General features: G+C 46.1%; 1 protein-coding gene across 43 annotated transcripts in view; it reads right to left on the bottom strand.

Moving 5' to 3' along the window:
* The window catches only part of LOC118102710 (receptor-type tyrosine-protein phosphatase delta), a 344,139-nt gene that overhangs the window by 89,815 nt on the left and 235,811 nt on the right, over positions 1-18,513 (bottom strand). For all 43 annotated transcript variants that reach the window (XM_035149111.2, XM_035149118.2, XM_035149127.2 and 40 more), the window contains one exon: positions 2,951-3,136. In XM_035149111.2, coding sequence (XP_035005002.1) covers positions 2,951-3,053 — 103 coding nt within the window. In that variant the 5' untranslated portion in view covers positions 3,054-3,136. The remainder of the gene's footprint in view (positions 1-2,950; positions 3,137-18,513) is intronic.

The following is an 18,513-nucleotide window of genomic DNA, read 5'->3' as shown; positions in this document are numbered from 1 at the left end:
TTGACGAATCAACAGAAATATGTGTTTATTCTGGGGCCTGATTGGCATTTTCCTCGAGAGAGGGAGCCATAGTGTCCACTGTATGGGGTAGGGGGTAGGACTGGCTCTGAGGATCGTGCCATCTGTTGAGCAGGCCGACTCAGCCATTTTCTGCTCTCGCATGTCTCATATCCTCCACCATGTCCACAGCCGGAGGCCTGCTCACACCCAAATGGATCCAGAGCACCAACAGAGGGCAGCTTTCTCTTTTCGGAAACGCAGGCGGGTTTTTTCTTTGTGTGCCGAGGGGTTAGTCTGGAGCCGACTAAACGGAGGTCTTTTTGGTCCGGAGTGCAAATCACAGATGGGGAGAGAACCCCAGAGTGTCTGGGCTGCCTATGAATATGCAGCGGCACAGTAGAGGAAATTAAAGAGCTTCTGAGTTGCTGGAAGGGGGGCTGTTGCACTGCTTCCCAACAGCAAGGGGGAGAAGGTGGGGAGAGGACAAAAACACAGGCGGAAAAGAAAAAAGCCCAAATCAGAAATGAGGGGAAAATTGGCAATTAGCGGGAAAAACAATAGAAGGGAGTTGGGGAGGGGAGGAACAACACGTGCATGTGGGCGATCAAGGAGAGAACGGGGCATAGATAAATCCCAGGGCTCATGTGTAAGGCCCAAAGTGGTTCCGGCTATGAACAGCCACTTGCTGTCAAACCTCAGTCATAAGACGAGACACACGTGCCTCATCCCCATGAGCTCTCTGGTCCCACACACCTCCCCAATCATTAACGCACAGCCACTGTGGCTACCTCACGATAAGTTTGTTTTGGCTTTGAAATGATGACCCGGCACAGCTGTCCAAGTAGGGTACGGGGGGAATCTGCAGCTGCTAACAGGCACACGGCTATAGGGAGGAAGTTAATGGGGGGTTTATGGGGGGATGGTGAGCACAGAGGCGTCAAGATTCGGGGGCTGCTGCTGACTGCACTCGCGCAGGTCTCTGTTACACTTGTGCTCAAATGTGACACTGGAATGTCTGGACACGCGAGAGTGGACGTTTTGTTAAGACAGTTGTCTAAAGGGGAGATTTTGGCAATAGTGTTGTTCTTTCTCTCGTCGAATGCTGTTATGTAAATTCACGCTAGACTGTGGAGGGTGAGCATCCCTGAGAGCCCCCCCCCTTCTCAATGCTAACGTTTATCGACCGTTAATGCCGTTTTTGGGGAAGGTCCCGTAATTAAATTGTGTCAATAAATTCGAGAGCTGCACATAAAACCGGGGAATAAACGGAGAGTACATTTCCCCATTTGCCGCTCCCCCTGCTGTGAGACATATGTAGCGGGAGCCCGGGAAGAAAAAATAAAGCACATTGGAACAGATTGCAGGGAACATCTCTCAAGCACAAAGTTGAAAATCTCGCCCATCAATTTCACTTTGCGCGGCTCCGGTTGTGTATGACCTTGGGTGAGTGATCCCTTCATTCAGAGATATTCAGCTGAACTGAGGGGCTTCAGTCGGCGCAAAGGGAGCAATAAAACTTTTTATTCATCCCTATGTGACTCCAGAGGCTAATGATTCATGGATCTTAGTGTAAAAAAAAAAGAAAAAGGAGAGGGCGGCAAAAACCGGTGGGTGATGCTGTGGTGCAGGACCATGAGCTCAATGAGGTTTGAAAACTGTTGTCACACATCAACGGGCAGGTGTCTGGTGTCAAGTAACTCAATTCCAATGACTTCTCATCATGAGATTCTTGGCGGAGGCCCGAGCATTTCTGGTTCACGGGACAGTTTTTGTGGCGAAAGATTGAGCTGGAAAATAGAGACTCGAACAGATTGTGATGTTTTTTTGTGAGATGAAGAGATGGATGGTGGTAGAATATTGGTGTGTGTTAGTGTGTGTGTGTGTGTGTGTGTGTGTGGGAGGGAGGGAGAAGCACAAAATGTCATAAGATTACAACTTCCCAATAGCCTTGCTAGATTTTGATTCAGGATTTTACATAAAAATCCTTTTAAATATATCTTATCTACATCAAATGAATCTGAAATCATCTAAAAATAAAGCAGCAAGCATCAGTTATGGTTTTAAGTTCAGATTGAGACACTGACAGCAAATTCACACAACATCCATTCAGGGACATTGTTCCCACTATGAATGACTGGATATTCATTCATTACTCTCTTATGTAAGACGGACCAACATCAATTCTTAGATATCAACCTAGTTTTGTGATGGTAGGACAAACAATTTGTGGCTGGACTCTATTTTTGAGTGATTATTATATTGTTTTACTCACTTGGTTTTACATTGTTGAATATAACCTGATACTTTTCTCATATTTGGACACAATATTTCTGAATTAACAAGTCTTGTTTGTGTTTTGACATTACGTAATGTTCAGGGTTTGGTTTTCGGTATTAATGGAGACACATCCCCTCTGGAGTATACAAACATTGTTCATCTCTATTGTCTTGACTCGTACTTCATAGAACATCAGGCTTTTAATATCAAATTCTGCTCAAACAAAATAATATATTATCATATTAAGATTTTTGAGTTATGGAGAAATTTGATATTTTTTCATACATTTATTAATACAAATTTGGTTGATTCCCCCCCCTGTAATTTGAATTCCTCAAAAAGCAGCTATACAGGGAAGTAGTGTTATAAATTAATCTATATTTGAAGTTGTTATAGTTAAATAAACTTACTATCAGAATTTCATATGAGATGAAGATTCTGTATGAGTGGTGGTAATGTGCCCCCCAGAGGTCAGCAGTCTTACGACAGTACGTACCAGTGTGTGTGTGTTTTTGTGTCTTTCATGAACAACTTTACTGTATTTGTTGCATGTGGCACTTGAAGTTTTTGCGTCCGATGATCAATGAAAAAGCAGCCACACAATTCCCCCCCTCCCCATCCAAGCAGGACACAGCACTTGAGGCCCCCACGTGAAAGCCAACGGTCCACTTACTTTGAGCGTCGGCGAGGTGGAGGAGCAGACCCAGGACAAGCAGCAGCGGCAGCAGCAGCGTGGGTCTGGCTCTGTGCATGGTGGGACAGCTTGGCACCAGCATGCTTTGGCAGCCTCGGTGGCACTGGCTCACAGAGCCCTGTGAGTCAGTCTGGTCTGATTTCTCAGATGCAGGGTATTCACAGCCTATGCAAGGCAAGGAGGGAGAGGGAGAAGGAGAAGGGAAGGAGGAGGGAGAGAAAAAAAAGAGAAAGCGAGTGAATGAAACAAAGCTGTTTGGCTCCACGGGTTTTATCTATCCCTGCACATTTTTGACATACCCCCACACAGCCTCGGCTAGAGCTGACAGAGGATAGGAAGAGGCTGATGTGCTCACGGGGTATGTTCTGACAGTTCTCTAAATGGAATAGTCACTTCACACAATGTGGGTGCATTTGTGCATGAGAGGGAGAGAGATAGTGAGCGCGCGAGAGAGAGAGAGACAGAAACCACACTGATGAAAGGGTGAAGTAATAAGATTTTGTCTTCACAGCTTTGGTCGCGAGCACCAATTAAACAGCGGCGCATAAAAAAGACATTGTTAAGACGTCCGACGTCCTCCTCAGATCAGTGTGGATATGTGTTTCACATGAGAAACGGCTCATCACATGTTACATGTCAGAGATATTCATAAATGCGGAACGCTATTTCATACTTCCTCAGTAGGGAGTTAAAGTCAATTTGACAATTTAAGGGCCTGCTGAGAATTCCTTAAGTCTTTTTCTTTAAAAGCAAAATACATAAGATATAAATGCTGTGATATGGGCAACACGTTAAATAAACCAATTCAGCACATATTCATGCTTTGACACCACATTTAATCCTCAGTAGCTGCTTGATTAGCTGGAGGTGAACATACAAAGTGATGTGACACACACACACACACACACACACACACACACACACACACACACACACACACACACATTTTGTCTTTTATCCAGCGATGCTCCATCAACAAACAAACAAAAACACTGTGTTCAAGTGCAGCCATTCATGTTTTCAGCCTTTTACCGACACGGCCACGACACGGCTGTGAAAATCAATGTGATACAGTGAGCTAGTATTAGCCGCCGACCGGCTCTATCCCTTGTCATCCATTTGCTTAAGCCCAAGCTTGATCCTTAGTGATGGATGCTCTGCGGTAGTCTTCGGCGCGTAACGCGGCTCCCGGCTAATCCTAGTGTGTGAGCCTTGATGACATACTGTACTGCTGGTTAGTGTGCAAGCGCGTTCGCCCGCGTTGTCCTGCAGGACGCTGTTGTTTCAGCTGTGTGGGGGGGCTGGTCGAAGCAGAGCGGGTCATGGTTTGCGTCCCGTGACATTTCGGAGATCAAACAAACACACACACACCAAGCCAGATCTCTTGAAGTTTGGGAATTCTGCAGCAACTGTGCATGTACATGCTTTTGCTAAAAATAATATTTTATTGGACTGTTTATCTGCAGATTTGACCGCCTCCCAATAAAAGTAAAAAAAAACAAAAAGGGAAAAACAACCCCCCCCCCTAAGCCCAATCAGTGGGCCCCGATGATGACAAAGTACCTCATTTCCCTGTTACCAATCATCCTCTTTCTTGCTCCTAGCGCTCCTTCTTTGATTTCTGTGGGCTGTAAATGGCAGGAAAGACGGGAAGATAGCACACCTGTCACACTCGATTTGTGTTGGGGGGGAGATAGACACGACTACCTGTCTCTGAGCGCTGCAGGGCGAGCAGCGAGCGCAGCAGCGGGGTGGGGACGCGTGGCGAAGGGGAATCAATTTGAGGCAATCTCTTCCCCCCTGCTCACGCCACCTCCGATACACACGCGCCTCTTACAAACACAGATCCCCCCGTACATATACATACATCTGAGCCACATGTTAGATATTTTCACATGGGTTGTGTTTGTAGCGACTCTGGATTTGATTAGAATCAACTGGACTGAGGAAGCCTGAGCGGCTGGGATCTGCAGGTACGGCTGTCCGTCTCCTTTTTTTTTACGCAGCTACCCCTCCAAATCTAAATGACAGCCTCTGAGTTAATCAATGAAGTGTGAATTTCCATAATGACGTGACATTAGGCGGCACACAAGGAGCATTTCTCGGCATCCCCCCCACTCCATCCCCCCCTTTCTCTGTCCATGGCCAACGTGGACACACACCCAGTTGCACGCACGCAAGCTGATGGAGGCAAACAAAACCATCTGCATGTTGTGTAACCAGCAGTGGAGGCAGGCCACCAGGAGGCTGTGCCCTGGGAATAAATACAAGGAGAAGCTAATGTAAGCACAGGTAAATCCCCCCCCCACCCCACCCCTAAAGTCCGAAGAATAGTTAGATTTAGTGTTGATTTGTGGTGTTCATTTCAGAAATAAATTGCCCCCGCAGATTACGTTCTAATGTGCTAAGAGACCTGGCAGAAAATGCTGCAGATTCCCCAGTGCATTGTTTTCTGACAATGGATTTAGCCTAAATAGTGCAGCTTTTTTGTCTGAGGGCTTGTGCATATGAATGCATGTGTAATTGCATGTGCTGCATGTGCACGGGGGTTTAAATGATCCTTTCCATTTCCATTAGTCCGAATGAAAAGACTCCCTCAAAGGCCGCGGCACCTTCGCCCGTTTCACCCTCAACATGGCTGCCTCGCGTCGCACCCTGCGTCTTTACACTTTCCACGCGTTCGGTGGCACCGATGCCTCCCATTGAACGTCCATTACAATGGGAAGAAAAAACAATCTCGCCTTTCTTCCTGAGCCCCCGGTTGGTATTATTGTGTTCCCATTCACTGGCGCTTCATTCAAAGGATTTTGCTGCTGATAGCAATCATGCATTATTAAACAAAGCCTGACAACATGCACAATGTTAATTAGAAAAGGAGGGAGTGTGTGGCAAGGAAAAGAAAGGGGCTGTTGAGCTGTCTACTCTCTCTCTCTTTCCCCATGATCCTTATCAGATATGTGAAAGAGAAGGAGGGAGGGGAGGGCTGTTTATATTCTCCATAATGGCTGGTCTCCACTCTCATTTGAGCGTGCGTGTGTTTTGTATTCCGGTCTCTTTGGACGAGAAATATTATTAAGGGCGAGGAAAAACAAAAGAATCATTCATATTTATCTTATATTCCAGCCGTAGCGCGTGAAGTAAACTTGTTATGGGAGAGAAAGCGTGCAGAAGCTCTCCGGAGCAGCAGGTTCACTACGTCAGCTTCACACCAGTTGTGTCTTTCCATATTCCCCTCGCACGCCGTCATATTTCGGGAAAAGCAAGTAAGAACCAGTGGGAAACAAACTCTGACATGAGAACGCTACCGATTGTGCCATTTTTAACAAATTCAATATGGGGTTTGAGCGTAAGCGGTTGCACCACATTATGCTCATCCTTCGTGCAAGTTGACTAATTTCACTGCGGCCGGCTCCAGGGAATCTTTTAGAACGGGGTGTTTTTTTATTTCAGACTCATGCACAAACTGAATTGGACTTCAAGGAAACAGTGGAGTTACGGTATGTTTGTCCCAACAGACCAAAGCAGCCACAGAAATGCCACTAAATCTATTAAGGCCAGTCCCTCTGTAATTAGCCCTGACAAATGCGATGACAAAGCACAGCAACACAAGCGAGGATGTGATATCCCCCCCACATGCACACTTCCAAACTACAGCTATATGCGGGGTTATGGCCGTGAGCACGCAGGGTCGGCTGCTGTGTTAGTACTGCGAGGATCTCTGTGATCCCTCTTTTGGATTTTGCCTTGATGCTGAAGCCTCGCTCTCTTTTGTGTCAGTGAGAGGGCAGAAGCCGATTCAAATTCCACCACCTTCCATTAGCTGTTGACATAATACGTTATTAATGTGTTCTTCAACAGAACACCCCTGCTAAGGGGGTTAGAGTTGACATTTGTATATGAATATCAATGTAGCATTGGAGAAAAGTTATCTGACACTGTAAATTTGGATGAACCATTAGTAGAAATATAGTATAGCACTGATTCCTCATTGTCGGCCTTACATTTTCTTTTCATACAATATATGAAACACTTGAGGCTACGTAACTTTATTGATATTGTTTTATTGTAATTTCTTGTCCCTCGTTGTTGTTTTAAATGCATCTTCAACAGTATTTTATTAGTAATCAGGGATTTAATCCAAAATGCTATATTGTAAAATCTGCATTTACTATTAATATGGTTATTTGATAGTAACTAAATACCGTCTGATGTTTTGACTTACTTTAAATTCTAGATACTTCAGTAGGAGGGAAACTATAAAATACTTATTAAAAAACACATCTTTTCCTTTCACCGACCTGCAGCTGTTGTTGACCTGCACTCTTTTTTTTTATCTCGGTCTCTGAGAACCTGTTCAGCCGTTGTCGTGGCATCGATCTGTCGTTGTGGGACAGGAATACGATTCTGATGCTCTTGGACCAAATATCACTTAAATCATACACTAAAGCGCTGCAGGGCACATACACCCCCGTTGTATTATACTCCAGGTCAAAGGGCATATTAAAGGACCCGGGTTGCTCTGAGCTATTTCTCCTCATTCTACCGAATTGAAGATTGTGAAACATGGCTGCGTGTGACATGCACCCACTTGTGGCGCCCCAGGGTTTTTTAAAAAACATCATATGACCAGATTTATAAAAATAAGCTCATCAAAGGCATATAGCACATCCACATGCATCGCCGCCCGCCCACTTCCTTTTTAAATCCCCACTTCCCCATCAAGAGAGGTTAGGATTGGGTTAAGTCACAACGTGTTTTACATGCTAGCTGCAGCCATCTTTTATCTTGTTTCCGTTGCTCTCCCTCCGTCGCCACAGTGTAAAGTCTCTCCTCGCTTCATAAAGCCCCATTCTTATGCACGATGCTTTTTTTCTTTCTTTTCGTAACCACCCTTCCCTTGTGTTTTTCTCTCGTCTGTTTTTCCCCTGTTTTATTTTTTTTCCTCCCTCCACGGCTACTTTCTTCTTCTGCCCGCGATGGTGTGATTTAAGGCCGAGTGACAAGGCCGTTTCTCACACATCGCTCCCGATCAGCCGGCATGTGTAATACCATCCCTCAAGCTAAGCTAAGCTATGCCCTCAAGTGCAGCCTCCACATGAAAGACCCTGACAACCGCACATCAGAGGAGTTTATTTGCTATACTTATTTATTTACTCTTTCCCCCTCCCTCCTCGCCACCCCCTGACCTCCCTCAAACAAGCCTCCCACGGTCGTAAACTATCCTTTGGGTGGTGCTGCCTGACTTTCTGCTCCGAGGAGAAGTCAGGGTTTATAGTCGCGCCTGCAAGCCTGACTAATTTCCAACAAGCAAACGCTGCTGCCGGTGCGACAGCTGATGTTTTTTGGGGGTTATATCGTGTTTTCTGAATGAATCACCCAACATGAAACACACAGCAGGGAACTAATTGGGTCTGGTGACATTTGTCTGTTTAATAATTGATTTTAAAGCACCTGCTGCGGCTTTAGGACACGGAAACTATAACAGTTCCATCTCAATTGTGTGCAAATTAACAACGGGAGATTTCATCGCCTCTCTTTTTTTTCATGGGCAAATTGTACTGGACTTTGAAATGTCACACCGCAAATAGAACGGGAAAACATTTATTCATTCGCGAGTCGAATAATATTGTCGTCGTAAATTTTTTACGGAAATACTAGCCTCAGCAAATAACACCTCTTTAAAGAGCACAAACTTGAGTAAACAACTTTGTATTGGAAAACGCGGGTCAAGGGGGATGTGCTTCAATTTGAAAACGGTTACCTTGTTTGAGTGCAAAGAGCAAGGTTGTGTCCTCATGAGAATTCAGCCCACCTGATCTGACCTTGTGCGCACACTTCAGCGACTGAAATGACCACGTAGCACCGGCTCGCAAATTCTCCTCCTCCTCCTCCTCCTCTCACTCATCCAGCGTGTGCTCTTCTTTTTTTTGTTTTCAAGAGCCTCTCCTTGACTTTTCTCTCTACCTGGTGTACCTCACCTCGCTCTCTCTCTCGCTCTTTCTTTCTTCCTCTCTCCTCACCCATCTTTTTCTCTCTCATCTCGCCCCCCCCCCCCCCGCCACGTTTCCCAGCAGCTGTTGGGTTCAGATGGATGGTCCCCACAGTGCAAGACCCTGACCTGCAGTCTAGTGACTGATTATCCCAGTGCCCTGTTGTGCTGCTCCCTGAACGCATACCAACACACAGTGCACACACAGGCGCTCGCAAAACAAGCACACACACACGTGCGCACACACACACTCACGTACGCACACACACACTCACGTACGCACACGCGCGCAAGGTTACGGAGCGTAGGGAGACTGGGGGGAGAAAAAAAGAAACACTGAAGCAACACTTTTCATCTTTGTCTGCATGTTTGAATCACCTCCTCTGACCTTGATGACACTGGTACACACGTTTCCTATTGGACTCTAATCGACACGACTAATGGCTTTTCAATGGGCAGCGGATAAAACCGCAAGAGAGTACAATCAGCCTTTGGTTAAGCGTGTGTAAACTATTCAAATGATAGCCGGCTTATTGGGAAGGCCGTCTCTCGTGCTATATGTTTGCTCGTCACCGCGTGGGCGGCTGCTTATAGTACAAGCATGTGCCACTTGGGTCGTGCTTGACCTTGCACATCAGCATTTAGTGTCGGGGGAGAAAAAAGAACTTGTTATCATACAAACAGGCTGAATCTTGAGGAGTCTATTGTGTCGGGTGCAGAGAGTGTGGCAGGATCGGGGGGAGAGAAAAATGGTAGACGCAGCAGCAGCAGCCAACCTGGAATGGCTGGGATTAAATTTACGCCGCATGAACAGGGGAGGGCTAAATCATGTTACATATTATGAACCAGAAAAAAGGAAGAGGGAGTGAGAGGGGGGTGGAGCAGAGGGGCGGAAATATAATGGATAAGGGGAGCAACGAGGCGGAGAGGGAGCGAGGTGGTGAGAGAAAAGAGAGGAGGACGGGGAAAGTACTGCGGAGGGGGGGGAGAGGACGGCGAGGAGGGAGGGAGAGAGGAGCGCACTGTTTGGTAGAGAGCAGGAGAGGTGGAGGCAGAGGGAGGGGAAGCAAGGGAATGTGTCTCACTGCCAGCTTTTCTCACGCTCCGTCTGTGCTTGTACGCCTAACACAGGCACCGTGAGAGGGATTGAAGGGAGGAATGAGGGATAGAGAGAGAGAGAGAGAAGAGGCAGGCCCCGCTGAACAGGAGATGAAAGTTGCGAGGACACTCGGTGCAGTCGAGAGGTATTGTTTTCCTGAAGGGGAGGAAATGGGAAGATGACAGCGAGTGGAAAAATAAATAAATAAAATTTCGCCCCTCGAAAGTCCAAAGTCAGTATCAGGTCTGCATTTAATCAAATACACGCAGCCTAAAACAAACAACTCCTACACATGCATACTCACAAATGTAAACTCGGGAGCTCGTGTGCACAAATAGACACGAGCAGAGCACAGGCACGCATATACCCCCCTTGCACCACATGCTCCTGGCACTTTGACATCTACCCCCAGCGCTGCAACGGTCCGTGGGAGGAGGAATAATCTCACTTCCGCGAGGCACAGAAAATTAGAGAGAGGAAAGCGGGTGAGAGAGGGAGCCGGTTCCCAGCCGGAGCCCATGTCGTTTTATGGAAGGCACGGAGCCTTCAAACGGACACAACAGCATTCCACCGCCGCTCGCCGAACATGGCAGCACGGACCTCTGTTGAAAATAACTGAATAATACAGCGCTGGGAATTGCGCTGCCCCCCTAATACTTAGGGCATAAGTCAATAACAATACGCCTCCTTATCTTTTGGAAACAATTGAACACCAAGGTGCATTGTGCGCTGGTGACATTTTAGTGGCTTTTGTACACAAGCCAAGCAGCTTGGTATGTAAATGCACTACTTAGGCGGTACATGACGGATGTAAGGAGGCGCTTTGGGCATACACGCCACACTCGTAGGGCAGCAAAATAATTAAAATGCCAAGTGTCCCCCATTATCTAAATGCTAATTTGCCTCAATATACCCTGAGCTAAAATGTAATGCCACATTATGGCTGCTGTCGTGCACTAAGGCATCGGCGGGAGAATTTCCCTTCAATTAGCCCAGCACGCACGATGCTATCTTTTACCTAAGGTGATCGGAGGATGTTTTTATAAGCGCACTCCTCATAATACATTAGTGTCAATAGATTCCTTATAGTTTTTGGAATCATCATATCACTTTTATCAACAGACAATGAATAAAAAACCATCCCTGCTCATTTCGGTCCAAGCGTTTGCAGAAACTAAGTTGATCAGAAACAGTGTCCGTGAGCGCTCTTGTTTTTCATTGCATCACGGCCACTGATGTTTTCACCGTGACTCAGAGTTGTTAAAAACAAAAACAGCCTGAGTCAACAACTGACAGAACATTAGAACCAGCATCTCATCAAAGCCTTTTAGCATAAAAAAAAAACACACGAGGTGCCAAACGGGACAAAAAATATTATCACAGAGACGAGATGTTTTTGCTGAGTACACAGATAAAGGTGCAGTTGTGTTGTTTCTGCTTTACCATCTACATCCTGATAAGACTGTCGGCGGACACGGGATGAACCGCATTTTAAGAAAGCTGTCTCAATATTTCACAGGTTCAAGTATCCTTACTGAAGTTTACTGAGCACTTTGAAGTGGGTGCGACTGATTAATAGATTTTAAAAGCTTAACTTTTTTTTGTTTTTTTTGTTCTTGGACGCCCTTGAAAGGTGTTTTATCCGAGCTAAGCTATTGTTCTCATGAAAGGCGGCGGGGCTGCTTGTGCAATTTAGGCGAGGGAAAGCAATGGGTCACCCTAAGGCAAAAGCAACAATTCCCCCTTTGTCGTTTCACTAAGACAAATGCTCGCCATTGCCGCGTTAGCAACCAAACAAGAGCAGTTCCCCCCCGTCAGTGATGCTATATTGTAGCACACGAACGAGACGTTTTATTATGCCGGTGAAAATGAATGAGCGGGTCCTTCTCTCCCCCAGCCACAGTTTGGAGATTGAAATTCAAATCAAATGCCACCTTCAAACAAATGTCAGGACAGGAAATCAGAACTGTTCCGTCAACGTCTGGCATCGAGCAAAACGCACAGTTTGACATTTGGAAGTGATTTTCTCTCCCTCCGTCCTCGTGTCATATAGAAGTAACTTGGTAATCGTCGGGAAAAATGCACACAAACCTTCATCGTGCAAAACAGGCTCAGCTGCTCCCCCTCTACATCCAACACCCTGTTAGAGACCTTTATTCAAGCTCCCCCAACCCAACATACTCCACCCCCGAACACTCACAAACATGATTAAGACACTGTCAAGCTTGACATTGCCATCTCCCATGCTGTCAGTGGCCCTCACTGGGAGTCGCTGTTGACTGACTGCCTGGATGTGCCTTATCATTAACAGGGCCGCCTGTGCCACCGCGGAGGGGCTTTGGTGACAGAAACTAAGGCCCCGGTGCCTGCCCCTCCCATTTTGCCTGCCCAAGTGTCATCTAAATGAGATAGGGCCCAGGAGCTGGGGGATTAGGCACTGCATAATTACCTATTTAAAGACCCTAATTGAGCATTTCATTAAGAGACTGGCACTGAGATTTTGCCAAGGAGGGCACTACAGGGAGAGACACATATTTGTGTGTGTGTGTGTGTGTGTGTGTGTGTGTGTGTGTGTGTGTGTGTGTGTGTGTGTGTGTGTGTGTGTGTGTGTGTGTGTGTGTGTGTGTGTGTGTGTGTGTGTGTGTGTGTGACGATACGGATGTGTGGGTGTGCATATGTGTGGGTGTGCATATGCCTGTGTGTGCATTTCGGGAACTGCAGCAGACTGTAACCTTGAATCCAAGGGTTACCTTGTTAGCCTGGATGTCTCCGGCTTGTCTTTTTGTTTACATAGCACTTACACTGTTTGACACGTGATTGTGAATGTAAATCCAATAGAAATTCACCTTTAGAAACCGTCCGATGCCCCATAAGTAAACTTTCCACTCGAGAGTAACGCGCTCTCTTTCACATGCCCGGCCCTGTAATAATCTAAATTGAGTCACATCTTCGGATGTGGTTCTTAGACTGTCTGTGAATTTATGTGCAATTGTTGGTTCAGCTGCCCTTGACTGCACTCGGTGAGCTAAAAATATATACGTGACCCAAGTGGATTGAGATGCCATTTCCGCTATTAAATCAAAACAAATGCTGTTATCACATTCCCTAACTTACTGCTGATAAACTTTCTTTATCTACAGTACGAGTTCGCTGAGTGGGCATTTATTTCCCTGCTCGGAGGAAATGCAAAAATGCAGTTTTTCACCCTTTTAGTGCTCATGTCTGATATTTCAATGCAGGCTTTTATCAACCGTGTTTATTTACTCGATAAAAAAGCCGTCGTCACAGGTGATTGACTGAGGCGATCGCACTTTTCTTCCGCCAATGAAAACATGTCGTGCGAAATTTGCTCCGCTCGTTTCCAACTTCTATTTTCGGGTTACACTATCACTGCCAGACGAAAAAAAAAAAAAGCTACAAACCAAATGAGAACATCAGAAAAGCACTGGGCTCTGGTACACATGATAAAAGCACAACACTACGAAGCCATAACATTTCCCATCTGCCAAGCTAATTGAATCCAATAGAAGGGAAATTTGTGTGCGCACAGTTCTGTTTCCTTTAGCCCACGACAAAAGACAGCGAGTGAGTTAAAGCCACTAACGTTTTTTTCCGCCATCACACTTACACTGTCATAACACATGAGTGTCAGAAATTCGGTTTCCAGCACTACATCTGAAGCGTATTTGTCAGACTGGGATATGTATCTTTGTGTCTGCCTGACAGAACCTAGGATAATACAATTATTCACTGTGATGTTTACCACTAAAATTGGATTTTCCTGCACGGAGGTTGGATGGTACAACAAAGAAGGTTTTTACATCTTCAAAGCCATTGTGACAAGAAGTGCAACCGGTGCAGTGCAGTGCGGATGAGGAGAGAACGCTTTTCATTTGCCTTAACAACATTTTACATTTTTTGGGTCGTACACAAATTCCTTTGTAATTTTCGCATCCTGACTGTCTGAGTGGTTCTTTTTCTCATTTACTCGCTGTTTCATCGCTGGGACATTTGCATCTTCGCGCAAATCATAATTCTGGACATAGTTTTTGAGATCCGCGGTCCTCATCTGGCTTCTGAGAGGGGCTGGGAATCAGTGGAACCAGTTGGACTCCAGATGACACTGGGGGGCCTCTTATCTTTTGTCATTACAAACAATTTCAACAGTAATTCAGCAGCATTAGAGTCGACTGCCAGACCCAGATAATCTGCTGATGACCAATTTGACCTGATTTTCATGACCCAGCAGGCCAGGACTCTGCTTTGCCCCCCCCCATCTCTATATCTGGGATCACTGGGGACGTTGGCAAGTCAGTGCCAGTTGCCTCGCACATGATTGACTTGTTTGCTAAATGACTAGAATCTGAAGTGGCAATGCTAGCTAGGGGCTATCGGGCTCTTTGGGGAAGACACCAGCTGCTAACTGTTAGAGATAAACTGTCCCTCCCTCTAGGGATTCATATGAGTGCGATGGTGGGGAAATGGTCTGGCCAAAGACGCTCAGGGCTGTAGTGACACTGAGCCATCATGAGTCAGTCAGTGCTGTACTGCCACACGACCTATTGTTCTTCTTTGACATGGGACTGAGGTTGAAAAAGTTCCTGTGCCGGCTGGGAACTTGAAAATGTCAGAAGAGAAATCGTTGAAATCAAACCACCAATGATGACAAACTCAAGAGTCAATCCGATGTCTTTTTCAATGCTAATTCGCAGGACAATTATCGAATTGTAAGCGGCCTTCAGTATCGGCCCCAGTGTCTTAAAGGTGAATCCATTCAAGCCATTTTTTTAACATTAACAACTGTTTGTGTTCCTGATTTGGAGAAATTAGCAGCATCCATGTAATCCCAACAAATGAACATATTTGAGCTCAAGATTCTGAAAACATGGATGAAAACCTGAAGCTTTACTTCTAATAATCTTTCATTTTTTGTCAGGTGTACAAGAAGCAAAAAAAAAAACACATGTATAGCTTAGTTACTGGTTCATGGGTAAGATGCCTCATCCAAATCTCTCACTTAGAGAAAATCATTGACAAACTCCCGCTCTTTCTTGGTTGCCTCACAATGAACAGTGAAGTGCACAATAGGCCGAGTCCAAAATATATTCTCTGGCATAAATGGCAGATTGGCAAATGGTACACAACAAAGGGCGTCACACAATCTCAAAGAGAGAGCCTCTTTGTGCTCGGCAGTGCGCCCGTATGCTCCCCTCCAGTGCGACATTTTCAAGGCCTTGTCACTGCTGTGATTGTTGAGAAGAACATAAGCCTGTACGGTCGACTCTGTAAATGCTGAATCCTGATAGCACTCTAGTACACAATGACTGTGGCCGCACCTTGTGACTGATCTAATTGGCTGTGGACTTTAATTATTGATGCAACCTGCAGGGTTCATTGAAATGTTCTGTGTTGCCACTGAATTTTGCAAATCTGTTTATTCCCACAGCCAGTTATTCATCCCATGCTTATTCTACCTTGCGACTAAGGGACATAGCCAGGTTATGACCCCATATGGAAGAGCAAACACCCATGTGAATAGATCAGTTGGTAACAATAGTGTAAAAAAGCCATATGCTTGAATCATCATGTGTGGTCTTGTTCCCAAGTGTGGACAAACTACTCAGCTACTCTACTCAGCTTGTGAGTTCCCCATCTGAAAGCACCCATGACAGAATTCTCTAAACCAGGCACTTTCTATTCCCAACTTTCTCAGCAGTTGGCAGCCTTGGTGTGACAGTGGAGCCAATCTAATGGGAGGCCCAATGTGGGTCCTATCAGGCCACATCTTGGCCCTGCGCGCTTCCTATCTCCCCATCGCTGTTGAGGAGACATCCATCTTGATTTCTGCTGAGTGCCAAAAAGAAGTAGTAGGAGAATGGGAGGGAGAGATGGAGAGTCAGATGGGAGAAGTGCGTTCGCCTGATAAGGCAGCAAGAGGATCAGGGGAGAGGATCTCGGGGAGCGTGGCCCCCAACGCGCTGGAAAGAGGAACTTCATCTTTACCTAATTACCTCAAGGCTGTTTTGCCAGGGTAGATAGTGCGAGCGATTATGGCAGCTGGTTTGTATCACAGCACTCTCATGCCTTTACAAGCGCACGCATTCTCACGCACAAACTCTTGCAGATATGATTAACATTCAAATACACTTCCAGTGACGCACTGAGGCACAAGCACACCCGCGCACACACACACATACATGGGGCTCAGGGCTGAGTGCCATAACAGCCCAATGAAATATATTCAGATTAGAAAGGTGTCGCATTACTCTCCAGCTGGATGATAAATACGCGGTTAGCACCATCATTAATCTTGTACCCCCTCCCCACCTTCCGCCCCCCAGACACGGTGATATAAGGGGAGGGGAGCCGGCGTGCACTGGATGGAGCTAGTGCCTCGGTGGCGGCTGCAGTGGCGGCTGCAGTGGCGGCTGCAGTGGCGGCTGCAGCAGCGGCGCGGCTGGTGGGTGCACGGAGCGGCGGCACGGCCTCGTTCTGCCAGGTCTCACGAGCACGAGAGGTCAGGGCGGTCTGACTCACTGGGCCTGCTTGCAATGTCAGTGCTGGGAAAGACAGGTTGTTAGGTTGAGCTGAGGTGATGCTCGCTCTTTATTCTGGTGTTGTTGCGACGAAAAAAACATGCAGGCCCCCTCCTTATTCGTCAAACACATTGTCTCTTTTGTTCTCAAGTCAGTCACGGACTCTCCCTGTCATTCCCTTTACCTTCCCCGTCCTTTTGCTCCAGCCTCGTCTTTCTTTCTAAGCACGCCGCTTTCCGCTGCCACCATCCCTTCTTTCATCCCAAGGGTTCCCTGACATATTGCCCTGAACGACATTTCATGGTAAGTGGCCATTGTCTGGCTAATGAGCAGCATGCGTAAAACTCCAGAGGCCCGAGAAGACAATGATAGACGTACACTCATGGACAGGAACACGTGCCGGGCACAAGGGTGGATTCACCACCGGTGGCGTAAGCACCATATTTCTCTTGCTTACACTGGTGCGTCCCTGTGGACGAGCCTCAGATGGACAGTTGAGAAAGTGGCACGTCGCCCTCAATACAAACACAGCCCTCGGGAGGGGTCAAAGGCCAAGAGCTGAGGAAATTACTTGTGATAAATTGGCGATGGGGCCAGTAGTGTTGTGTATATGTGAGTGGGGTCATCCTCCCCTTCACTGGTGTATTTGATGAAGTGTAGAGTCTTTGAAAGTACAGACTCCAGCGTGCTGAAAGCCTTTGAGTTTGAGCAGTATCATACACAGGGTGCCTCTTGGGAAAAATGAGGGGGAGCACTTCATTGGATTTGGTTCAACACGATGACTAAAAATTTTAACGCTCAACGTGGACTGAGTCAGCAAGTGGGAATGTATCACTGTCTTTTTTTTTTTTTTTAAATCTCCTGTTTTAAATCTCCTGTTACATCTGCTTTGAGATTGATATATGTAAAAGTCTGTTGTGCATATTGTAAATCTCTATTATGTTGTCGACTATATTAATAATCCAGTTATAAGTGTATTCACATCTGAGCAAAAGTGCATCGCAGCAGTTTAATTGAACCTCAAGAAACTGTACCGGCGCAGGCTTGTGTATTCATCACACTTTTTCATCATAAAACAGATCCAACCCAATGGCGCATTGAAAACCGCGTCCCTGAAAACTGGTTAGACGTCATATTTACAAGATGTTTTGCTGATTCAGGAGGAAAGTCGGGTTGATTGAAAATTCACGGCTGATCTCACAGTCCAAGGACATTGTTTTTTTTTTAGGGACGTTTTCTCATTGTTGTGAAAAACTTCTGTCCACAGTCCTAAAAATACTTTGGGCCTAATTTCTGCCCTCTCAGATTTATGACCTTTTTATCCCCCCCCCCTGTAATCACCAAGACAGCAACAGGATGAGCTTTTTTATTCTCGCCAAGGCCTTTGAGATTAACAACAAGCGTGCATTGGGATTGTTGTGTGAGAAGGGCCAATATAAACTTGAGTGTTTCATTGCAAGATGGCTGATTAGCTCTTGGGGGAGTTGTAAAGAATTTGGTGCCTTGCTTCGGGGCTTTACTCACGAGGCGCTTTTTTAAATTAGGGTGATGAAAATTGTTCCGCACACGCATCACACACACTGGTATATGAAATGATACCATAGCAGAGCACAAATTCCACACAAAAAAAACATTGTCTCGCTCACGCAGTTACCTTGTGTCCGGCCAATTGTGTTACCACATTTTTATTGAATCTCTGTCGCCCCCAATCACGCTGCGCTCTATAAAATGTGGGCAAGTGGATTGGGGCTACTATAATGGTGGCTCAATGCAGAAATAAAGTTGTTTTACTGCTGCAAACAAAGTGATGTGACCTGGAAAGGTTGTATTTTCTGCTGGGATAATGACTGTATTTTAGAGCCGGGCCTCAGTGTGAACTCTAATTACTTGTCTGGGCCGACAGAGCTGCATTGGTCTG

This window comes from Hippoglossus stenolepis, chromosome 23 (genome assembly GCF_022539355.2).
Source record: "Hippoglossus stenolepis isolate QCI-W04-F060 chromosome 23, HSTE1.2, whole genome shotgun sequence".
Taxonomy (NCBI): Eukaryota; Metazoa; Chordata; class Actinopteri; order Pleuronectiformes; family Pleuronectidae; genus Hippoglossus; species Hippoglossus stenolepis.
The sequence above is the reverse complement of the archived record's forward strand: the minus strand, read 5'-3'. Positions and strand labels throughout refer to the sequence as shown.